This window comes from Salvelinus fontinalis, chromosome 31, assembly GCF_029448725.1.
Source record: "Salvelinus fontinalis isolate EN_2023a chromosome 31, ASM2944872v1, whole genome shotgun sequence".
Lineage (NCBI taxonomy): Eukaryota > Metazoa > Chordata > Actinopteri > Salmoniformes > Salmonidae > Salvelinus > Salvelinus fontinalis.
Window position 1 is genome coordinate 15,877,749 of NC_074695.1, and position 24,211 is coordinate 15,901,959.

At 45.6% G+C, this 24,211-nt stretch overlaps 1 protein-coding gene across 19 annotated transcripts in view; it reads left to right on the forward strand.

The window, feature by feature from the left end:
• LOC129829647 (E3 ubiquitin-protein ligase HUWE1-like) overlaps positions 1 to 24,211 on the forward strand; it is a 76,481-nt gene that overhangs the window by 3,590 nt on the left and 48,680 nt on the right. For 11 of the 19 annotated variants that reach the window (XM_055891466.1, XM_055891476.1, XM_055891465.1 and 8 more), the window contains 34 exons: positions 2,553 to 2,603; positions 2,838 to 2,907; positions 3,031 to 3,129; positions 3,615 to 3,821; positions 4,380 to 4,532; positions 4,871 to 4,933; positions 5,173 to 5,250; positions 5,393 to 5,440; positions 5,637 to 5,805; positions 6,128 to 6,228; positions 6,640 to 6,790; positions 7,233 to 7,360; positions 7,743 to 7,883; positions 8,285 to 8,405; positions 11,361 to 11,468; positions 11,594 to 11,695; positions 11,922 to 12,002; positions 12,203 to 12,309; positions 13,056 to 13,248; positions 14,270 to 14,361; positions 15,244 to 15,464; positions 15,628 to 15,685; positions 17,733 to 17,909; positions 18,253 to 18,498; positions 18,764 to 18,897; positions 19,198 to 19,313; positions 19,593 to 19,781; positions 20,039 to 20,255; positions 20,536 to 20,658; positions 20,924 to 21,161; positions 21,585 to 21,707; positions 21,858 to 21,951; positions 22,095 to 22,279; positions 22,576 to 22,632. In XM_055891466.1, coding sequence (XP_055747441.1) covers positions 2,863 to 2,907; positions 3,031 to 3,129; positions 3,615 to 3,821; positions 4,380 to 4,532; positions 4,871 to 4,933; positions 5,173 to 5,250; positions 5,393 to 5,440; positions 5,637 to 5,805; positions 6,128 to 6,228; positions 6,640 to 6,790; positions 7,233 to 7,360; positions 7,743 to 7,883; positions 8,285 to 8,405; positions 11,361 to 11,468; positions 11,594 to 11,695; positions 11,922 to 12,002; positions 12,203 to 12,309; positions 13,056 to 13,248; positions 14,270 to 14,361; positions 15,244 to 15,464; positions 15,628 to 15,685; positions 17,733 to 17,909; positions 18,253 to 18,498; positions 18,764 to 18,897; positions 19,198 to 19,313; positions 19,593 to 19,781; positions 20,039 to 20,255; positions 20,536 to 20,658; positions 20,924 to 21,161; positions 21,585 to 21,707; positions 21,858 to 21,951; positions 22,095 to 22,279; positions 22,576 to 22,632 — 4,365 coding nt within the window. In that variant the 5' untranslated portion in view covers positions 2,553 to 2,603; positions 2,838 to 2,862. Of the gene's footprint in view, positions 1 to 35; positions 139 to 294; positions 663 to 2,552; positions 2,604 to 2,837; positions 2,908 to 3,030; positions 3,130 to 3,614; positions 3,822 to 4,379; positions 4,533 to 4,870; positions 4,934 to 5,172; positions 5,251 to 5,392; positions 5,441 to 5,636; positions 5,806 to 6,127; positions 6,229 to 6,639; positions 6,791 to 7,232; positions 7,361 to 7,742; positions 7,884 to 8,284; positions 8,406 to 11,360; positions 11,469 to 11,593; positions 11,696 to 11,921; positions 12,003 to 12,202; positions 12,310 to 13,055; positions 13,249 to 14,269; positions 14,362 to 15,243; positions 15,465 to 15,627; positions 15,686 to 17,732; positions 17,910 to 18,252; positions 18,499 to 18,763; positions 18,898 to 19,197; positions 19,314 to 19,592; positions 19,782 to 20,038; positions 20,256 to 20,535; positions 20,659 to 20,923; positions 21,162 to 21,584; positions 21,708 to 21,857; positions 21,952 to 22,094; positions 22,280 to 22,575; positions 22,633 to 24,211 lie in introns of those variants that run through there. The other 8 variants (XM_055891481.1, XM_055891485.1, XM_055891468.1 and 5 more) reach the window with 7 other exon arrangements.

Genomic DNA, 24,211 nt, shown 5'->3' on the forward strand with positions numbered 1-24,211 from the left:
ACTAACTAGCTACGCAAATTTGATTAACTAAAACACCACCAACTCGCTGTCACGTTAGGTCCGTATGGGGGAATGATTCAGCTGGTTATTAAACGTTTCGGCTAGCTAACCAACCAACTGGCAGAGCCAGCGCGGTAGGTGAGAGCGTCGTTTTATCCAGTTCAAGCATAATATTTTTGGAGGAGGTATGGTAAAACATAAACGACTGATTCGTTCACGTCTGGTCGGGTGTGACTGTTGCCAGCTAGCGAGTTGTGTGTACGGGTTGTGTATTTGTGTATTGGTAAGGATGCAGGGCAGGAGAGTACGGGCTTCTTGTGAGGCCTACTGCATCCGGGAGCTAGATTTAACGTCGTGTTAAACCGTTTGAGGAATGGGGAAAATACTCGCGGTAGCGGCGGTTGAATCTCTCAACTTGTCATTACTAGGCTAGGCTTAGCATAGCTTGCTAATTTGCTAGCTAGTTTAGCACACATTTCGTTAGATACGTATTATTTGCTATTGCCTCTTGTATTAGATGTGTGTTGACGTTCTCAAAAGCAATATTGATTGAAGTAGCTAGTTAGCCAGTTCCCCACTGTCACCCAGCTAGCCAACTAGCTGCTAACCTCCTACCCGGACATTTTGGCTAAACGCGAATTTACTCTTGTTCTTTCGATGAGGTATGCAATACATATTTATGATTACAGTTTAGCTAACGAAACGACTTTTCCCCCCATTAGCCAGTTAGCCGCGTTAACTAGTGAACTCTCCCGTTTTTAGCTAGCTAGCTAATAATTTCCTTACCGCAGTAGCTAACTAGCTACAGTAATGTTAGCTACTTCAATCTACAGTAATGTTAGGTAACTGTTAGCTAGCTAACTACCATTCGGTAGATGCTGTTTTCGTGTATGCTATTTGATAACGCCAGCTTTGTTTTGGATAGCAACATGCTTGTCTGGTGTTAGACTAGGTTGCTAGCTAGCTAGCTAGCTAATTTTGTTACGTTGAGTATGACTGCGGTATGTAGAGAACGTTAATGTTAGCTAGATAGCTAACGTTAGTTGGCCATACTCGCCTTCTTGTTAAAAAATGTAGTAACTTTGCTAGCTGGCCAATTGCGACGTTCTCAGATTCTACGGTCTATTGGTGAACATTCATTGTAGTTTGAATGCTTTTAAAGCACTTGCCTTGACAGGTTAGAGACATTAAACTGGTAACGTTTGATATTTTTGACTAGTTCTGTGCGGGAATCATTCAGCTAGTCAGTTGTGTTGTAATGTAGATTAATATAGCTAATATACTAGTTATCTTGTTCATCAAGATATTGTATCAGCAAGGTTTTCAAATGCTTGGAACCAGCTGAGCAAAGCCCCCGAATCCAGTCAGTTGCAAACAGGTTGAGGGTAGCTGGCAACAAGTCTTTCTGATTTGTCTGGGGTTTGTATTGAACCAAGCCTTAGAGAGATAATGTGAAAATGACCCATGTTTGATAGTATGTTGCTCAGAGATATACTGGTGGAAATGTGCCATGTTTCTCAACAGTGTATTGATTGGAACTATGTGGATGCGCAACTGTCCTTAGGCCTATACTTTTGAACCCACACTTGGCTGTCTTGCTCAGAAGCTGTGTCCAGACTACTGACTGTTACCTAATTGTATTGGCTACATGATTGGAATCTGCACCACTGAGCAAATAGATTTTCCTAGCTAGGCCCTCCTTGGTTGGTCTGTCTGTCTGTCTGTTTTGGCAGGGGTCGAGTTAGAGTTCAGAAAAATAAATTTTCAAACGCTGACCATCCCAAAAAATCTGCATTTTAAACCATTTCACCTGCGTTTATTATATATATATATTTTTAACTTCAATAGAGTGCTTAGGAACGTGCAACTATAATTTTCCTTAACAGAAAATACATTATTGCAACACATTCGAAATAAAATAGCTTAATTTTCATCAGATGACAACAGAAGTGCACCGCTATTTGGTAAGCTGCCACACAAGTAAATGAGCTTGCAATGAAAAATGGCCATATTTCTGTTTATCATAAAAATATTGCAGCCAGCTACATTTCCTAATGTTTTGCTTGAAATTAATCTTGCATTTCACCTGAAAAGTAGGCTACCAAGAAAAGCTCCAGAGAAAAGTAGCTTGACTGCAGCTGTCTGCTGATAGATCTCATCCGATTGAAGTGCAACTGAAGTGTCAAATTAGTCTGATGCAGAGCAGAAATTACAATAAGAAGCGTTATAGATATGTGTTTACAAAATGCAGCAAGATATTTCTTATGCATTATCTTTTTTTCCTCATGGACAAATGCAGAATTCTGCATTAACACGACCCCTGGTTGGACAAGAGACACCCATTTTTCATGGGAGGAATGTTTTTTTGAGTAGGGTCTTATGTCTAAGTTATGTTTAGACAAGTGTATTTTAAACTTCTCGCTATTCTCTCCCTTACAAGTGTTGAAAGGCTTGTAGGGAAATTAGTGCCTTGACACAGGAGAAAATAATTTTTAGTCTTTCATAATGCCTTTTTTTTTATATTGTGAATGACTGTCTTTCTCTTGTTTTAGGCATTGTGAATGAAACATGCTGTTAAGTGGGTATTGCCAAATTACTTAACTGTAAGTGACACTTGTATATATTTTTTCTTCTCAAAAATACCCATCGCATAAGCTCCATTTAATTCTTAAATTAATTAAACTTACTGTCTACTATTTAACTTCATTTTTTGTTGCTAGACTAGATGTAAGGCCTAAATTTGCAACTGTACACAACAGCACAATTTCCATGGAAACACACATGCATTGTTTTTCGTCAGACTGCATGTTAATCTATTATGTTCTGCATTCCAACAGGCGCATCAGATAGAAGCTATTGACAATGAAGGTTGACAGAAGCAAGTTAAAGAAAACCCCCACTGAAGCTGTGAGTATGCATCTCAATGTTGTCTCTGTCTGTAGTCCCTGTTGGACCCGGGCCTGCACTCTACGTCCTTTACAGTCTCCCCCTCCTCTCTCTCCCTCCTCTCTTGCCCTCTCTTCCTCACAGCCTGCGGACTGCAGGACGCTCATAGAGAAGCTTAAGGGATGCCGCGACGAGCAACTGCTGTTGGAGCTGCAGCACATCAAGACCTGGAATATTGGCAAGGTGAGGCACTTTGCAAATTATTTGTTAATGTCAAACTTCTGGGTGACGTTCATTCTTTGTATTAGATCACAATTTCATTCATAGGCAGTACTTTACCTGATCAGGTAAATGTATAGGAATGTTTCAGATTTCTCAGAACCAATTTAAGGAACGTTTCAGGTTTCTCTGAACCATTTTAAGCGTCCTCCTCGATTTAATATTATGCGTTTTAGTCCAGGACCAGGCTTAATCTGGGTCTGGGAAACAAGCACTGTATTACACTGACATGTCCCTGAATTGGCGTCACCAGGGACATATCCTCGTTCACCTGGGCTGTAGAACAAACCATCCTCTGACATGTAACAGCTATATTCATGGCCTTTCTATCTGTAAAGTTCCACAACGTTTGTCTGCTGAACATGGCCCAGGTGTTGATGCTCAATCAGCAGAATGTTAGCTCTATTTAAGTGATTTCTTGAGTCCTCACCTGCCCCTTTCCTCTCCAGTGTGAGCTGTACCACTGGGTAGACCTGCTGGACCGTTTCGATGGGATCCTGTGTGACGCGGGCCAGACGGTGGAGAACATGTCCTGGCTGCTGGTGTGTGACCGGCCGGACAACGGGCAGCTCAAAGCCCTGCTCCTGGCCGTGCTCAACTTCACCGCCCTGCTCATCGAGTACAGCTTCTCCAGGCACCTTTACAGCTCTATAGAGGTAGGAGTAGGACCACTCTCCAGTTGACACAATGACCAGGGACAGTAGGACCACTCTCCAGTTGACACAATGACCATGGACAGTAGGACCACTCTCCAGTTGACACAATGACCATGGACAGTAGGACCACTCTCCAGTTGACACAATGACCAGGGTCATGTTCAGTAGAGCATATTGAGTATTAAACTGTGGACCACTTCATGTTCAGGCTGCCTCCCCTTTACACTTCCTTTAATAATTTTCTCCCTTCTGACACAACCCATTTGTTCACAATGATGTGGTTTCCTCTTCTGTTGTGTGGGGGAAGTGGGCCTCCCTGCTTAGCTCTGTTGGGACCCACCTGCCTAAAATAGTTTGACCTCTTGGTTTAAATTGACAATTTTGCTGCCAGAGATTGTTGCTTTGGGGGTCTTTGTAAAATAATCCAGGAAAGACGTTGCAATAACATATCCTGGGTAAAGGTTAAATTAATAACCTGTTTCTTCCTCTCTGGGTGATGCACCTGTCACAAACCTAGGTGGAATGAGCCAAACAGTCTTTCACTTTCTCTCCTCACAGCACTTGACCACCCTGTTAGCATCATGTGACATGCAGGTGGTGCTGTCTGTGCTGAACCTCCTGTACGTGTTCAGTAAACGCTCCAACTACATCACCAGACTGGGCTCTGACAAGAGGACCCCTCTGCTGGCACGCCTCCAACATCTGGCTGAGGTACCGTACAGGTGGCAGAATGAGAACATGTTATCAGATATCCTGATGAAGACATGCTTGTTGATGCTTTTTTTCTGCATGTCCATGTTAAACCGTCTAAACTTTGATAATGAGTGACATAGCCGTTTGTTTTTGGCTTTCAGTCTTACAGGTTTTCAACATGCAAGCCACAGCTTATTTTGATGTTAGCACTTGGTGTTGTATTTCAAAACCAACTGGCCAACCGTATAGAGCAGTAGAGTACAAATTATTATCTGTTAATGTATTTGCCCTGATATTTAGCCTAGGAAATGAAGTGATTTGGATAGGTGGTCTGATGTGTGACGTTATCCCTGTAGAGTTGGGGAGGGAAGGAGAATGGCTTCGGTCTGGCCGAGTGCTGCAGGGACCTGCCTATGACGGTGAGGCTGAACCTTTATCATTGTCACAATCTGTTATGGCTTGCTGTCTCCAGACAATCAGCTCATTTGCTTTGTAATGATTACATTTCCCATTATGACTGTCAAATGATACTGATGATGTTCGTTTCCATCACCCCCCCACGACTCACCTATCCTCTGTTTGCATCCCTCACCCGTCTTTTTCTCCCTCCTTCCACATCTCTTCTCATCCCCCATCACTGTAATGGTGACCTGAGCAGAAGTACCCTCCCAGTGCCACCACACTGCACTTTGAGTTCTATGCTGAACCTGGCCCTGAGGTCAAAGTGGAGAGGAAGGTAAAGACTGACACATTTCCTTGTACTGTACCAGAAAACAAATGTTAATGTGCGACTAATGCATGTCCCTGGTCTTTAGTAAGTCATGTCTTGTTATGAGTGGCTTTATTGACCATTTGTGAACTTTCTCTCTGCCCGACAGACCAGCAGTAACACATTACACTACATTCACATCGAACAGCTTGACAAGGTAAGGGACAAATGTTGTCTATTTTCTCAGAGCATTTAATGATTTTAACCGAAGACTGAACAAAAGTCAATTGACCTTTTTAATTTGTTTAGGACTTCGCTGCTTTTCTTACATTGATCCTACATTCATATTAAAGAAACCAACCTATCCCCCAGAGGCCAAATTCATAGTTTCCTGATATTCTATGTCTTTCCAGATCTCTGAGAGTCCCAGTGAGATCATGGAGTCACTTACGGTGATGTATAACATCCCTAAAGACAAGCAGACCCTGCTGTTCACACACATCAGACTGGCCCATGGCTTCTCCAACCACAAGAAGAGACTACAGGCCGTGCAGGCCAGGCTCCACGCCATCTCTATACTGGGTAAGTGGGAGGGAGGGAGTGTGTGCTACCTCAATATAGTTCAAAGGAGGTTATAATTGATTGGATTTATGTAGAGTTTTTCTAGACTCAGACCGTCAGTCACCGCCAATGACATGGTGGTTTTCTATGTTCAGTCGGTCATCAGTGCTTATGTCTCTGTGATGTTTACCTGTGTGTGCGTATTGACTGTCTGATGCATCAAATCCAATTTCCCCTCCGGGGATCAATGCAGTCAATTCATTTAATCCATTACATGTCGATCAGTCTTTGAAATGAGTTTGCGTGGTAGCCAATTATATTGTGGGGTTCTTTCCCCCCACAGTGTACTCCAATGCACTCCAGGAGTCGGCCAACAGTATTCTCTACAACGGCTTGATAGAGGAGCTGGTAGATGTGCTACAGATTACAGACAAACAGCTTGTGGTAAGAAATTACTTTCTTTCTCCTTTCCCCTCTGTCTATCCTGCTGTCCTCAGCCCCTAATGGGTTGGTGGGTCTGTGTCACATACCAATAGTAGGTGTGAAATTGGAACCAATATTGGGACTACAATCATGTCATATTATAGACCAGTATCAGATGTCACTGGATTGTAGTTAATGTAACTAATACAAGACAGTGATCATTACAATATGACTGCAATGTGGTTTGTGGTCAGATTTGACAATACAATCATGATTGTCTTGGCATTGTATATGTCCCTAAAGAGTTTCCACGGTCATGGACAATCCTGGAAATAATGATATCTTGAAAGTCCAGGAAAACATACCTTTTGGTCTATATGTAATCCTCTATGCAGTTCTATAGTTTCATGAATACCCTGTCCCTTTCCTCAGGACATAAAGGCAGCGTCTTTACGCACCTTAACATCCATAGTGCACCTGGAAAGGACGCCCAAGCTGTCCAACATCATCGACTGCACCGGCACAGCCTCCTACCACGGCTTCCTGCCTGTGCTGGTGCGCAATTGCATACAGGCCATGATCGGTGAGTGGTCTATCGATTTGAACTTGGACTGGTTTTGATGCCTGTCCAATGAGAACACAAGCCTTTACATTTTAGCCATTTATCAGACACTCTTATCCAGAGCCACTTAGTTAGATAGGTGCAAACAATGGAGTAACACAACTTCAGAGTTGGTGTTATGGTCAGATATGACTGTTGTACTAAGCTCTGAAAAGAAACTCTTAAGAACTTTTCTTCAAGACAAGATGGGTATTTTGGTCTCCCGTCACTATGCCTGTCTGTGTGACTGAGTAGAATCCAGTGGAGGCTGATGGACCCAGCTCTAGGAAACAAGGCTGCCTAAACAAATGGGCAACTGCACCGAAAGTACCTATAACAAAAATAATTGATTGAAGTGACCGTTGAACAGAGGTCAATATCCCTGACTGTGCCTCTAACCTGCGGTGGGTGTTTGTCTCCTCAGACCCTCTAATGGAGCCGTACCCGCACCAGTTTGCCACTGCTTTGTTCTCCTTCCTCTACCACCTGGCCAGCTACGACGCTGGGGGGGAGGCCCTGGTCTCCTGTGGGATGATGGAAGCCCTGCTCAAGGTAAAGAAACACACTGTCACCTCTGACCTGGCGTCTACTCACCCTTTTTTATTCTGCTGAGCTGGCCTGGTTTCACTGTACGTATGCTGTGCAGGTGTCTGACAATTTGAAGATCTGTTGATCGCCCACAGAGTCTGTGTATGTCCAGTCCAGCATACTCACGTGCTCTGCATAAAGGCTGAACAGACCTAAATATATCCTTCCTGCTTATGGTCCCCATAGGTACGCCAATTAAGCCCCCTTCTGCACTAAAAGGCTCCATGTAGAGGAGCTTAATTGTTTTCTAAGACAAGAATAGGCTTGGTCTGTGAGTCTGGTCCATAGTGTTTGTATGTGCACAGTCTCAGCTCCCTCTCCCCTCCTTTACTCCCTTCCTCTGTAGGTGATCAAGTTCTTGGGGGACGAGCAGGACCAGATCACGTTTGTCACGCGTGCAGTTCGAGTGGTGGACCTCATCACCAACCTGGACATGGCAGCCTTCCAGTCACATACCGGCCTTACCATCTTCATCAGCAGGCTGGAGGTAGGGTCCTTTACACACACACACATACCCCTAACACACCTACCATTCTAGATGCAGGGCAGGCTCCTCTGCCTATCTCGTTGCCCCAAGCCAAAACGCTTTTATTAGTTTTAATTGACATGTTGGTGCCAGAGGGCTTGGAAGTTGCTTTTGGGGGCCTTTGTGACCCACCTTGGAAATAATAAATGTGTTGCATAAATAACCTGAGTGGGTGACGACGCACCTCACTGCCTGGGACCTGACGCAGCACTCTAGGGGCTCTGTACTCTGCTCAGAGTCTCTGCTGGAACAACCATGTGCCAAAGTCCTGTACTCTTTCCCTCTTTCTCGCTCCCTCATTGTTCTTTCTTTTCCTCCCTCCCTCCCTCCCCCTCTTTCACTCTCTCTGTCTCTCTGTGCAGCATGAGGTGGACCTGTCTAGAAAAGAGTGTCCTTTTGTCATCAAGCCAAAGATCCAGAGACCCAACTCTACCGTGGAATCTGAGGACATGGACACGGATGTGGATGGCCAGTCAGAAAGCTGTAGGCTCCTTTCTATTTTCTATTGTTGTCAATCAGCGGTTCCATACATTGGGCTATAGGCCTACATTTAGTTGAAGAGACCATATGAATTGATCAACATGGTTATAAGGTGTTAGTCTAAAAATGATACCATGTTTTTGTCAGTCAATATAGATCCATTTGATTGACTTTTGTTGAGGGTTAAACGGTATGTGGAGGTACTGTCCAGTAATTGTTCTATAATAGTTAGCTAGCTATGTGTTGTGTTACGGTCATTACCAACAAACTAATCAATTCCCAAAACTAGAATGTAAGAAGTTAAATGGCCTCCATTTTCCCATGTTTTCCTTGCCTTTTGTTATGGGTGATAATATAGATCTAGTGTTGGCTGTTGTGGTATGGCTATTGTGTTGTAGTGGTATGGCTGTGGTCTTATGGCGTTGTGGTGGTGTTATACTTGAGATTGCGTCCAAGATGTCCGACTGTTGTTTTCAAGGTAATCTACTCAGGTTCGTGGAAAGCAGATTCATGGACTCTATCGTGCTTAAATCTGGTTTATATGGACCAACATGACATGCGCACAGGGAGCAGTGATGACGTCATCCGAAAACATGGCAGACACTGGATGAATATAAACTCAGCAAAAAAAGAAACGTCCCTTTTTCAGGACCCTGTCTTTCAAAGATCATTTGTAAAAATCCAAATAACTTCACAGATCTTCATTGTAAAGGGTTTAAACACTGTTTCCCATGCTTGTTCAATGAACCGTAAACAATTAATGAACATGCACCTGTGGAACAGTCGTTAAGACACTAACAGCTTACAGACGGTAGGCAATTAAGGTCACAGTTATGAAAACTTAGGACAATAAAGAGACCTTTCTACTGACTCTGAAAAACACCAAAAGAAAGATGCCCAGTGTCCCTGCTCATCTGTGTGAACGTGCCTTAGGCATGCTGCAAGGAGGCATGAGGACTGCAGATGTGGCCAGGACAATGTCCGTACTGTGAGACGCCTAAGACGGCGCTGCGGGGAGATAGGACGGACAGCTGATCGTCCTCGCAGTGGCAGGCCACGTGTAACAACACCTGCACAGGATTGGTACATCCGAACATCACACCTGCGGGACAGGTACAGGATGGCAACAACAACTGCCCGAGTTACACCAGGAACGCACAATCCCTCCATCATTGCTCAGACTGTCTGCAATAGGCTGAGAGAGGCTGGACTGAGGGCTTGTAGGCCTGTTGTAAGGCAGGTCCTCACCAGACATCACCGGCAACAACGTCGCCTATGAGCACAAACCCACTGTCGCTGGACCAGACAGGACTGGCAAAAAGTGCTTTTCACTGACGAGTCATGGTTTTGTCTCACCAGGGGTGATGGTCGATATTTGAGTTTATCATCGAAGGAATGAGCGTTACACCGAGTCCTGTACTCTGGAGCAGTATCGATTTGGAGGTGGAGAGTCCGTCATGGTCTGGGGCGGTGTCACAGCATCATCGGACCGAGCTTGTTGTCATTGCAGGCAATCTCAACGCTGTGCGTTACAGGGAAGACATCCTCCTGCCTCATGTGGTACCCTTCCTGCAGGCTCATCCTGACATGACTCTCCAGCATGACAATGCCACCAGCCATACTGCTCGTTCTGTGCGTGTTTTCCTGCAAGACAGGAATGTCAGTGTTCTGCCATGGACCGCGAAGAGCCCAGATCTCAATCCCATTGAGCATGTCTGGGACCTGTTAGATCGGAGGGTGAGGGCTAGGGCCATTCCCCCCAGAAATGTCCGGGAACTTGCAGGTGCCTTGGTGGAAGAGTGGGGTAACATCTCACAACAAGAACTGGCAAATCTGGTGCAGTCCATGAGGAGGAGATACACTGCAGTACTTAATGCAGCGGATGGCCGCAGCGGATACTGACTGTTACTTTTGATTTTGAACCCCCCCTTTGTTCAGGGACACATTCAATTTCTGTTAGTCACATGTCTGTGGAACTTGTTCAGTTTGTCTGTTGTTGAATCTTGTTATGTTCATAGAAATATTTACACGTGCCGTTTGCAGAAAATAAACGCAGTTGACAGTTAGGACGTTTCTTTTTTTGTTTATAATTTATAATGTTATCATCTTCGGCTGTCAGTGCTGAATAATTTAAAAAAAAATCGCCCTCAGTGACAATTATTGGAGTCATTTAATGGATGTTTTGTGCACAAAGGTGATGACTAATGTGACTTTTTAGTAATTTTTCTCTGACTTCTCTGTGGCCATCTATGGAAATGGTCTTTCTGGGCCGTGCGTCAGTTAAATATAAGGATGTAGATTTGACCAGTCATGCTTATCAGTCTATAGGTTCATTTGCATAATTTTGTGGAATTATGGTCATGCATGTTATCACGCCTACAGCATACATGAATATCTTATCAGACAGAGTAAAAAGTGCTTTTGTAAGCCCAGTCATTGCGCAACCTATAACAATTCTAAATGCAATCGCCTTTGATGGCCGCGATTGGAAAAGGAAAAATATTTCTCACTCTCAACTCGTAATTAAAGTGCGCCGCCCATTTGCCATTCGAGTACATAGGCTACAGTCAACGGTAGGCAGGCTATCAGCGCATCACCCACCACTTTGCAATGTGAGCTTGAGGCAGGAATTATCTGAAAGCTTTACTTCAAATAATGACACAGGTCAACCAGCATTTCTTTCCTGTTCTGTTGGTAATCATATCAACCTTCTTTCGCTGTCTAGAAGCCAAGGGCACAATCCTAGTCATGTTAGCAACCAATCCTGGTGGTGCATGGTGTGGATGTTGGCTGTGTCTTGGTGACTGTTGGCTGTGTTGTGGTGTGGATGTTGGCTGTGTCTTGGTGACTGTTGGCTGTGTTTTGGCAGCGGCGGGGTGGTGGTGTTGTGGCAGCGGCGGGGTGGTGGTGTGGCTGTTGGCTGTGTTGTTGTGGTTGCTAAAACTGTCCTCTTAACAGTGTCAGAAGAGAGGATGGAGAGCAGCCCTGGTCCCTCAACGTCCTCTGGCTCCAGACCTGAGACAGACCACCGAGCGCAGAGCAGCACTGCCAGCACGCCCCGCACAGGTACACACTCACATAGCAACGCACATAAACAAACACTCAGCTTTGACTATCACACGCTCAGTCAAACACACACACACACACGGGCTCTCACACTCCTATGTGTTCCATGTGTCATCTCCCTCCAGGCCTGCAGTGTATTCCCCAGAGAGCAGCTCTGCTGAAGTCAATGCTAAACTTCTTGAAGAAAGCCATCCAGGACCCTGCCTTCTCTGATGGCATCCGTCACGGTGAGTAAGCTATGATAACCACACTCTAAAAAGCATGATCAATGGAGATACGCTAGACTTAAGCTATCTGAGGGGAACTGGTCCTATATGATCAGATGGGTTAAGGTTGTAATGCTTATAATAGGTACTGGGGCTTCAGCAAAACACGATGGAAAAGTGTTGAATGAATTCCCCCTGGACGTAGCCTGACTAACCTCTTGGTCTCTGTATGGCCTCTCTTCTCTAGTCATGGACGGTTCTTTGCCTACCTCACTCAAGCACATCATCAGTAATGCAGAGTACTATGGACCTTCTCTTTTCCTACTGGGTGAGTACTCGAGTCACACAACATGCTTCAGAGGAATCTACCATGACATGCATTATAATGTGTAGTATGTTTACTAATATTACTTGATCATTGAGAAAGTTCTGCGAAATCCATGAAAGCATACATTATGCCATGTTTGTAAGAGTCAGTTTTTTTCCCCCTCTGACTTTAAACATATTTCTCTCGTTTCCCTTCCACAGCGACGGAGGTGGTGACAGTGTTTGTGTTCCAGGAGCCGTCTCTGCTCTCCTCCCTGCAGGATAACGGCTTGACTGATGTCATGCTGCATGCCCTGCTAATCAAAGACGTGAGTCCCACAGCACTCCATCCCCTCTCGGCTCACCCTGTATTCAGACCACTCCATAGTTGTCAGTGCAGGTTGGCTTTGATAAGTGCGAGGGAAAGTTTATCGTTGGTGTCTGAATGCGGGGTCACTCTTTCTCTCTCTTTCTTCTAAATCTTTTCTCTACCTCTTCAGTCGTTCTGTGGAACCCCCCCTCATTTCTCTCTCTGCTCACCCTCTCATCTCCCTCTTGTCCTCTCCTGCACATTTGACATGTTTAAATGTCCAGTTTTCTTTTTCAGCAGGGTCATACATTAACACCGGTTTAGCCAGTGGATGTAGAGCCTACTCTGCCTAGTCTTCATCTTGCCCTCCATCTCCTCTCTGTCACACAGCATTGCATTAAACAGTCATTCTCCCTCCTTGGTTTCACTGCTTCCTTTCCTCCCTCACTCTTTCCTTCTGTTTTCCCCCTGCTCCTGATTGCCTTTACATTTTGGTTCCCTATGCCCTACTCTCACCCTCTCTTCCCCCTACTCTCACCCTCTCTTCCCCCTAACCTCCGTACCCTTCGTACCCTCACCCTCTCTTCCCCGTACCCTCACCATCTCTTCCCCGTACCCTTCGTAACCTCCCTTCCCCCTACCCTCCTTTCCTCCCTTCCCAGTCCCCTTCCTCCCAGTTGTTCCCTACCCTCGCCACTCTGTCTCTCACTCGCTCTCTCTCTTCCTCCCCTTTTTCTCTCTTTCTCCCTTTTCTCTCTCTCACAGTCTCTCTCTCTGCAGGTCCCGGCCACCCGGGAGGTGCTTGGTTCTCTCCCTAACGTGTTCAGTGCCTTGTGCCTGAATGCGCGAGGCCTGCACTCCTTCGTCCAATGCCAGCCCTTTGAACGCCTCTTCAAGGTGCTGTTATCACCTGACTACCTGCCTGCCATGAGACGACGCCGCAGCTCTGACCCTCTGGGTGAGTTGGGGACGTGTGTTTTTGCAATCTAGTATGGCGAGAGAGACCTTTGAGAGAGGTGTGTGAACTTAAAGGAAGCTAGTATATTGGGAAACAATTCACTCTGTTGAAAAATAGGTGTTTGTTGTAGGAATGTATAATGTTGGTTTGTAATTTGAAATACCTGCTACACTAGAAGTTAATGGTTACATGTATGAGGAATGTTTATTGTAATGGAGGTTGGATAAGAGCCAGGGGCTTGTAGAGTTACTAATTAAGGGAAAAAGACAATAATATAGTTGTGGTCACAGGTAAGTGTGAATTAGTGAGGAATGGGTGCTGTGATCAGGTCACGTGAAGGGAGAAGGAAACGTTTATTACCCACATCACTTAACTTCCTGCCTAGCAACAAAGATGTAGTGTTTAGAGAAAGGAGGAGACTGCCTAAAGGGGGGTATAAATACTGGTGCTGATGGGAACATGTCTTTGTCTTTTCAGCTGCTTGACTCAGTGGGTGAATTAACTCGGTTTGAGCTTTAACTAGTTGTCCGTAAATTTTTACTCTGTTTATTTAGACCTAACAATACTGAACAAAAATATATATGAAACCATTTCAAAGATTTTACTGAGTTACAGTTCATATGAGGAAATCAGTCAATTGCACGCTTCCTCCCAACTTGAGACATCTGTGACATTGTGTTGTGTGACAAAACTGCATATTTTAGTGGGGTTTTATTTTGTTTTCGCACAAGGTGCACCTGTGTAATGATCGTGCTGTCTAATCCGCTTCTTGATATTCCACACCGGTCAGGTGGAAATAATCACTAACAGGGAAATAATCACTAACAGGGATGTAAACAAAATTGTGCACAACATTTGAGAGAAACAAGCTTTTTGTGCGCATGGAACATTTCTGGGATCTTTTATTTCAGTTCATGAAACATGGGACCAACACTATTTTTTTGTTCAGTGTAGTATGGTGACACTATACACTGTTGATGCAGATGTCTGTATGTAATCATGCTGGTTTGTGTGTGTACAGGAGATACAGCATCCAACCTGGGCAGTGCTGTGGATGAACTGATGAGACACCAACCCACTCTGAAGACTGACGCCACTACTGCCATCATCAAGGTGGGTTTACAATGACATGTACAGGAGGCCTGGAAAAAGTGAAATGATCAGCACCATTGAGCAGGGATGGGAGTGAGTACTCCAGTACAGGTTGGTATTTGATTACTAATAATCAAATACAAGGACTCAATTTACAAATATAACTATTTTAGCAGGTTAAATGTATAAGCACAGGCACAATTTCCAACTGTAAGATGTTTATTGTTTGGAGTATGTCAAATGCAGTGACAATGTTAAAGTTGTGTATCAGAACCACCAGTCACTGGAACAACCTTTAGCATACTGCAAACTCTTTTGGCCTTCAAACCCGTTTCACGGTAACATGTGAGTACTCAAAATGATTTTAGTGAGTTCTCAGACACTCTTTCAAATGCCCATCCCTATCTCATTGTTCAAGTCTGGACTTGTAGTTTTAACTCTGCGTGTGACTTGACCAGGAAAAATTGAGGTCTTGTTGTAGCTTTTAACTAGGGCACAGAGTTCAACTGGTTCAGGTCATGTGTTAGGACCCTAATCATATAGATTAACCTTGTAAACTGCATAGTGAATTAGCACAACGTGATTGTTTCTGTAACCTGGGCCATGTGATCTGAACAGGAACAACTTAATGTTTATCCCTGGAGGGGTTTTTACGTTATGGTAATTTAACACACACTTGGCTTCTCTTCAAAACAAATACCCTTGCCTTGTTTTCACCAGCACTCAAACTTGTCTTATCTTGCCAGCACCGACTTTGCTGATAGCTACTTTATTGAGTAAAAATGTACTTTCTGTGATATGTGGTTGTCCCACCTAGCTATCTTAAGATGGATGCACTAACTGTAAGTCGCTCTGTATAAGAACGTCTGTTAAATAACTAAAAGGTCAACTGTCCTCTCACAGTTACTGGAGGAGATATGTAACCTGGGCCGAGCCCCGGAGTACATCTGTCAGAAGCCCTCTATCCAGAAGACTGATGGCACCGTCACCGCGCCCCCCGCCCGCTCCTCCCACGCTGCAGAAGAGGCTTCCAGCGAAGATGAGGAGGAAGAGGAGGCGCTCCATACCTTCACCCAGCAGCAGGGGGAACCAGAGAGCAACAGACAGTCAGTGCCAGTTGAACTGTATGACATTCCAAATCAGCGATGTGATTCTTCCTGATCAATTCAGGATTTATTGCTCCTGATATATATTTTTTTTCTCTATTTATAAATCATTTATGTATTTACATTTTGTTACATGTTTGATCGGGAGTTGGGATAATAGTGTTTGTCATTTTTCCTGTAGGGTTGTTGGCACTGAAGAGAGGATACCGATTCCTCTGATGGATTACATTCTGAATGTGGTACGTGTGTTGATGCACGTTCTCTGGTTATTTTATGTGATGATACCTGCAATAAGGCACGCTTAAATCAAGTCCCTTTACTCACCAATAATTGTCAATGAAGTGATGACAAGCAAAATCACATTGACGTTTCTCTTATGTTCAAAATTAATCGGAACATTTGTACAAAATAATGACTTCTGGGAGCGTATAACGGTGTGCAGACTGTACTACTACTATCGTCTAATAACTTTTGGGGAGGTGCTTAGTCAGTCACTAGACGGCTACCACCCTGTTAGTGAACTCTGCACCTTAGAAGCTGCTGCCCTATGTACATAGACATGGAATCACTGGTCACTTTAACCTTTTCACACGTGAGTTCCAAATATCTAACAGTTGCCCCAGCGTGAGTTGTTTTATCCACGTGATGTTAGAATGCACTCACTGTTCCAAAATGTGATTATTACACAACGGGACAGTTAACACGCGCTGCCTGCCAGACATCTTTTGGCTATGTTTCAACCTGTCAATTTCAAATTATTTTTAAACAACAGTTTTTAATTGAGGTGTGTTCTGCCGCCTCATTAATTCACATAGAAGTAGCCGATTTCAGCGTTGCAAACAATTTGTTTGAGACTTTACTGAGTAGGATAAACTTCTGTCTTTGAGGAGAGCCAACCACACTTCACTTATGTTTGCGCAGATCAAGTATGCATATATTTGTGCAGTCTTCCAAGAATTGGAACATTTTCTTGCTCGCTTTGGGGCTCGCTTTCACTTCCTTGTTTTCCTTACAAATAATAACTTTGGATATGTGTGTGTTACTTTGATAGGAAGTTCCTTATTTTCTGTATATCGTGTTTATACTGTAGGTGCGTATGGTATGTATGGAGCATAGTGAATAAAATTGTAAATACATATGTTTTCAAATACTTGTGACAAATAATGCATTCCGATAATTGCATCTATTGTAATGGGCACCTATGATGCGTGTAAAATAATTTTTTGAAGGTTGTACTGATGATAATGAGCTAAACTATTTGCCAGCTATGTGTGGCACCATGTTTGTTTTAAATTATACAATGCATTCTGGGTGTCACGAAATCTGTCAGACCGAAGATGTTATAAGGAGGTGAAGGAATGGTTCACTCTTCTTTTGGGTGAACTTCCGGAAGTGAATGAAGGGAAGTGGATGATCGTAGATGACACACCCCCTTCAACATGCATACTATAAACTGACCAAACTCATCTGATCTCCTCTTATCTTTGGTTGATGTGAAAAAATAAACATTCCGGCGCGCACAAACTACCCATCGTCGGATTACTTTCGATTTCTAGAAAGTGTTTTACTCAATTATTTCCATCAATGGTGAGCTCACCCGTGATGTGATTAATTATAACTAGTCATTGCTATTAGCTAATTCATATTGTAGTTTCTGTCAGCCGAGAGTCATATTTGAGTTATTCAAAATAAGTCACTCTTTCCTCAGTTAGCGCGAGGACAAATGTAGCCTACATTTTGGTTGATTGTGTTACGCTGTCGCTACTTCGGTTTATTTCTGGGTGCAGTGTTCAGACATTCACAGATCACATTCTGGACATAACTTTGTACGGACTGTGTTTGTGCAAAATGTTTCTGTGGAAAAAAGGGTTGCGTCAATCAAATGTACGTTCTAAGTAAGCGTTCTCATCAAGTGTTCTAATAACACCGGTTTGATTGTATGCTACAGGGACCACTATACAACGATCACACCCGTTTGTTGGTACGTGTGAAAAGGTTAATAATGTTTACAAACGGTTTTACTCATTTCATATGTGTATATACTATATTCCTACTGTATTCTAGTCAATGCCACTGCGATATTGCTTGTCCTAATATTTCAATATTTCTTAATTCCATTTTACTTTTAGATGTGTGTGTCTTGTTAGATATTACTTCACTTTTGTAGCTAGGAACACAAGCATTTAGCTACACCTGCAATAACATCTGCTAAATATGTGTGTTTGACCAATACAATTCTATTTGATTCCTTACCCCTTAACATTCCCCTTTTGTGTTCCTTCCCAGATGAAGTTTGTGGAGTCCATCCTTAGTAACAACACAACAGACGACCACTGTCAGGAGTTTGTCAACCAGAAGGGTCTCCTGCCCCTGGTCTCCATCCTGGGTCTGCCCAACCTGCCCATCGACTTCCCCACATCAGCTGCTTGCCAGGCTGTAGCCGGGGTCTGCAAGTCCATACTGGTGAGACCTGACACTGGGGATATGGAGTTGGGATGGAAGGTGTGTGGTTATGATGGGAGGCTGTAGCTGGGCTCTGCAACTCCATACTGGTGAGACTAAGAGATGTGGGGATATGATTTCAGTGAATTTGTTAGTGATTGAGCTCAAGCAGAGCTGGAAGATGGACTATAGACTCTTTAGAATATATAATCTGTGGTATTTTGATGGTAGGGTTATATTTCTGAGGTTCTCTGACTGTTGTGACTAAACTCCAGGGAGACCTGTTAAATGTAACAGTTCAGTCTCTCCCTGTGACTGTGCTGTATTGATACTGAAGCGTGTTGTGTCGTCCCGTGGTCCCCAGACGCTGTCCCATGAGCCCAAAGTGCTCCAGGAGGGGCTGTGTCAGCTGGACAGCATCCTGTCGGCCCTCGAGCCGCTCCACCGCCCCATCGAGGTCCCCGGAGGTTCCGTGCTGCTCCGAGAGCTCGCCACCGCCGGTCACGTGACCGACGCAACGCTGTCGGCCCGCGCCACGCCACTTCTGCACGCGCTCACCGCCGCACACGCTTATATCCTGATGTTCGTGCACACCTGCAGGGTAGGGCAGGTAAGATGCCTGGTAAACTAATCAGCAAGGACCTCTCGTTATGTCACTCCACACCTGTAGCCCACAAAGTACAGGCTGTAGATTAGGTTGGCGTTTGTATTCAACTCATTGAAAGATGTCAGCAGCATATAATCAACCAACTGTAGAGGTACTGCACCTCACCGCCTCTGTGGATTGTCGTTGTTGGGAACGAGTTGCTTGACTGTGTGGGTTGGTATGGGTTTGCCCAAGTGTGTTCATTAACCTTCCCCTGTGTGTTGTGCAGAGTGAGATCAGGGCCATCAGTGTGAACCAGTGGGGCTCCCAGCTGGGTCTGAGTGTTCTCAACAAGCTGAGCCAGCTCTACTGCTCTCTGGTCTGGGAGAGCACCGTGCTGCTGTCTCTCTGCACACCCAACAGGTACACTACCTCTGATAAGCCTGTCTGATACGCTCTCTGTCTCTCTCCTCCAGGTTCCAGCCCTCTTTTGGCCTTGAGGTTCTCTCTCACCCCCCTCCGTCTCTCGCCCCCCCCTCCGTCTCTCGCCCCCCCCTCCGTCTCTCGCCCCCCCCCTCCGTCTCTCGCCCCCCTCCGTCTCTCTCGCCCCCCTCCGTCTCTCTCGCCCCCCTCCGTCTCTCTGTGTGTGGCTGTATCTCTTTCTCAGCATGCATTCAACAGAACACTAACTCTCTCCTGTTTCTCTCTCCTCTCGTCCCCCAGTCTCCCCCCAGGCTGTGAGTTCGGTCAGGCTGACATGCAGAAGCTGGTTCCCAAGGAGGAGAAGCCATCTGGCAGCACCACAGCCACCGCTTCTGCCTCTGGATCCAGGAGAACTGGTAACAGAGACGCCCTTCTACTGAAAAAAAAAAACTAAAGAAGATGTTATCAATTGGTTAAGAATGATCATTTATGAAAGCAATAGGACAATGTTTGGCAGTTTGTTTTTCTTTTTACATTTCTAAAAAATAACTGTCAAATTTGGAATGTTGGAGTTTGTTAGGCATCATTTGAGCAATGTGCAAGAAAGGAATGTATAAGCATATTTTAGCCAAACTTTATCTTCCAGCACAGCCACCCCTAGCTCTAACCACTAGCCCGTTCCTCTCTCTCGCTAGCTGAGTCTGAGGCTGTTGCTGTGGACCCCTCTGCCACGTGTCTCCTAGAGGGGATGGGGTTGGACGGGGACACGCTAGCTCCCATGGAGACTGACGAGCCCACCGCCGGCACATCTGACCCCAAGACCAAGTCCAAACTGACCCCTGCCATGGCCACTCGCATCAAGCAGATCAAACCCCTGCTCTCTGGTGAGGACATCAGGAGCTTTGTCTTTTCTTTTTCACACCATTGTCTATTTGTAGGCATACGTTAAGTGTAGATTGGTAGTCCCACCAAATACAGCAATGTATTGTCAGAAGCTCTGCATTAGTGAAGAAAGACAGAGGAAACATACAACTGTCAGGTGAAGGTTGAAACACTGTCTGTTGTGACTGCTGATTCTATATTTGTGAGTGCTGGCTGTCTCTTTCATCTTGGTGTGGTAACTCTCCCCTCTCTACTCCAGCGTCGTCTCGTCTGGGCCGGGCTCTGGCCGAGCTCTTTGGTCTTCTGGTGAAGCTGTGTGTGGGTTCTCCAGTCCGACAGCGCCGCTCTCACCACGCCACCAGCACCGGCACAGCCCCCACCCCCGCCGCCCGGGCCACCGCCTCCTCCCTCACCAAGCTGCTCACCAAGGGCCTCAGCTGGCAGCCCCCGCCGTACACCCCTACCCCTCGTTTCAGGTACTCTTTTACCCCTACACCCCCAGCCCTCGTTTCAGGTACTCTGTTACTCACAACGGCTACTTGGGTTGCTTCCGGATTCTCTACCCATCTCACGAAATGTGCACCTACACACCCAGTGGTGGAAACTTCCTTTAACTAATGCTTACACTAATTCAATACATACTTCTGGTGGAGGGAAGAGACCTCCCCCAAGGCTGTTCTGTAGATCTGAGAGGATTGGAGTTATCAGATGTGTGTTCTCATGGCCGTGATGTCTCTGCTCTCTCTTCCCCTACAGGCTGACGTTCTTCATCTGCTCGGTGGGTTTCACGTCCCCCATGCTGTTCGACGAGAGGAAGTACCCCTACCACCTCATGCTGCAGAAGTTCTTCTGCTCCGGAGGACACAACGCGCTCTTTGAGTGAGTAGAGCACCCTCCGTTAATAGACCTGTAGCTACAACCAGGCTCATTACTGTTGCTGCTCAGCTCACATCATTAATACCTGACTGAATATGTATTTGGCACTACCTTATTGCCAGGATAATTAATCGAATCATTGTAAGTAGGGCATTGAGTTTTCCCTGACCAGGAAACATTTGGGGACGTAATTTTGAGGCTACCCAACAAGAACTTATGTTTCTCTGTCCATCGGCTCTGACACATCTCTCATTTCCCCTCTCCCCAGGACATTTAACTGGGCCCTGTCTATGGGTGGTAAGGTGCCTGTCTCTGAGGGTCTGGAGCATGCAGAGCTGCCAGACGGGACAGGGGAGTTCTTGGATGCCTGGCTGATGCTGGTGGAGAAGATGGTGAACCCCAGTACTGTGCTGGACTCACCCCACAGCCTGCCTGTCAAGGTTCCCGGGGTCACCCCCACCACCCCCCAGTTCAGCGCCCTGCGATTCCTCATAGTCACTCAGAAGGTAGGGGGATTGTTTAGTGGTGTGTGTGGTTTTTCCTGGATGTGTTTAACTATTCTTGTGGGGAACAGAAGTCCCCACAAGAATAGTAAACAAACGGAAATTTGACCTAGGTGACATTTTGTTAGTCCTCACGAGGTCAAATGCTATTTCTAGGGCATTTATGGATAAGGTTAAAATTAGTGTTGGGGTTAGAATTAGGTTATGGGTTAAGTTTAGGTTTTTGGGTTAAGGTAAGAGTACTGGTTAGGGTCAGGGAAAATAGGATGTTGAATGGGACTGAATTGTGTGTCCCCACAAGGTTAGTTATATAAGACTGTGTGTGTTACATGATAAAGTAAAACATTTTTGAGATGTATTTTTCAAAGAAGACAAACACACGTTGCTCCCTCTAATCTTGAGCCACTCTCTCTGCCTCCCATTTAGGCAGCGTTCAGCTGCATCTGCAGCCTGTGGAACAGAAGGCCCCTTAAAGTGTACGGGGGCCGCATGGCTGAGTCCATGTTAGCGATACTGTGCCACATCCTGAGAGGAGAACCTGTCATCCAGGTGTGTTCTTTTATATAAGGTGCAGTGGCACACCAGAAGAGAGAAACTAGTGGGGGGAATTATTTGTAATGTACACATTTTCTTTGTCAAATAATCTTTTGAGGGGTGGTTGCTAGTGGCATGTAATGAAATTTTATTCATTCCTCCCAGGAGCGCCTGGCCAAGGAGAGGGAGGGCACGGCCCGTCCAGAGGAGGAGGGAGGTCTTGGGGCCTCTACGCTGCCTGTAGGCCCCAGCTCTGGAGGTGAGAGGAAATGGTTTATTTTCAACTACATTACATGGAAATGAATTATTTGATACAATGTATTTTTATACACATGAAGGATAAATGCACAATAACTATCCAACAGCACATAATGATTTATAACACTTGAATGTAAAATCCAGTTGCAGGTGGATCAGCAGGGGCCCCTGGAGCAGCAGTAAATGCAGGAGAGGGTCCTGCCGGGTCAGTTCCAGGACCAGCCATTGGAAGCAGTACAGCACCACCTGCACCAGGGGGTGCAGCAGAGGACTCCACTAACACTACTCCCAGGAGAGAGCCACCAGTTAACCAGGCTCAGCTACAGCAGGTGAGGAGGGTGTGGCTGTCGGTCCGGTCCGTGTGTTTTTGGATTCCTTTACCTTTTGTGACCGTTTCTTCATAGAAATGGCAGTTTTTGTCAGACTGTTTTCCTCAGACAGTTTTTGGCATTAAACATACATCATTCGACAGCTTTGATAGATATAACTGCTAGCATTGCTAGATACCGTTGAGAGCATTAGTTGCACTATTAGCATTCGTTGAAATTGTACTGTTCTGTTGTCAACCTCTTGTCCCCTTGAACCCTCACCCTGGTGTGGCCTGCTCCACTTTGTCTTGTGACAGGCTCAGGGAGGAAGCAGGGAGAGGCAGCCAAATGTCAACCAGCAGCAGCTACAGCAGGTATACAGCTAGCCTGCTCCACACTTAGGCGCGAGCGCACATTTGACTAGAATTGAATCTGATCTCTTGTTTGTAATGGGGTCCCGGCTGAAGGTTGCCAGGAGGAACCAGAGGGAGGGAGGGAGCAAGAGAGAGTGGGAGGCTGGATGTCCCTTGGTTGGTGGAGCATTTTTGACACACAGGAAACTGTTGAGCGTAAAAAACCCAGAAGCGTTGCAGTTCTTGACACAAACAGGTGCGCCTGCCAGCTACCTACATACCCCGTTCGAAGGCACTTAAATATTTTGTCTTGCCCATTCACCATCTCAATGGAACACATACACAATCCATGTCTCAATTGTCTCAAGACTTAAAAATCCTTATTTAACCTGTCTCCTCTCCTTCATCTACACTGAAGTGGATTTAATAAGTGACATCAATAATGGATCATAGCTTTCACCTGGATTTACCTGGTCAGTCAGAAAGAGCAGGTGTTCCTAATGTTTTGTATAGTCACTGTATATAAAGCGTGAGATTGACTCACTGATCACACTGTGCCATAGTCTGCTCCTTTTCTCTCTCTCCCGCTCTCTCTCTCTCACTCACACACACACACACCAGCAGTTATGACAGTGCTTTATAGATACCCAGCCTAAAACACCAAAGAGTAAGCAATACAGGGGCTAGGGAAAAACTCCCTAGAAGGAAGTCTTCTCTAACCCTGTCTTGTGCTCCGTTTCTCCTCTAACCCTGTCCTGTGCTCGGTTTCTCCTCTAACCCTGTCCTGTGCTCGGTTTCTCCTCTAACCCTGTCCTGTGCTCGGTTTCTCCTCTAACCCTGTCCTGTGCTCGGTTTCTCCTCTAACCCTGTCCTGTGCTCGGTTTCTCCTCTAACCCTGTCCTGTGACCCGTTTCTCCTCTAACCCTGTCCTGTGCTCCGTTTCTCCTCTAACCCTGTCCTGTGCTCGGTTTCTCCTCTAACCCTGTCCTGTGACCCGTTTCTCCTCTAACCCTGTCCTGTGACCCGTTTCTCCTCTAACCCTGTCCTGTGACCCGTTTCTCCTCTAACCCTGTCCTGTGCTCCGTTTCTCCTCTAACCCTGTCCTGTGACCCGTTTCTCCTCTAACCCTGTCCTGTGACCCGTTTCTCCTCTAACCCTGTCCTGTGCTCCGTTTCTCCTCTAACCCTGTCCTGTGACCCGTTTCTCCTCTAACCCTGTCCTGTGACCCGTTTCTCCTCTAACCCTGTCCTGTGACCTGTTTCTCCTCTAACCCTGTCTTGTGCTCCGTTTCTCCTCTAACCCTGTCCTGTGACCCGTTTCTCCTCTAACCCTGTCCTGTGACCCGTTTCTCCTCTAACCCTGTCCTGTGACCTGTTTCTCCTCTAACCCTGTCTTGTGCTCCGTTTCTCCTCTAACCCTGTCCTGTGACCCGTTTCTCCTCTAACCCTGTCCTGTGACCCGTTTCTCCTCTAACCCTGTCCTGTGCTCGGTTTCTCCTCTAACCATGTCCTGTGACCCGTTTCTCCTCTAACCCTGTCCTGTGCTCCGTTTCTCCTCTAACCCTGTCCTGTGCTCCGTTTCTCCTCTAACCCTGTCCTGT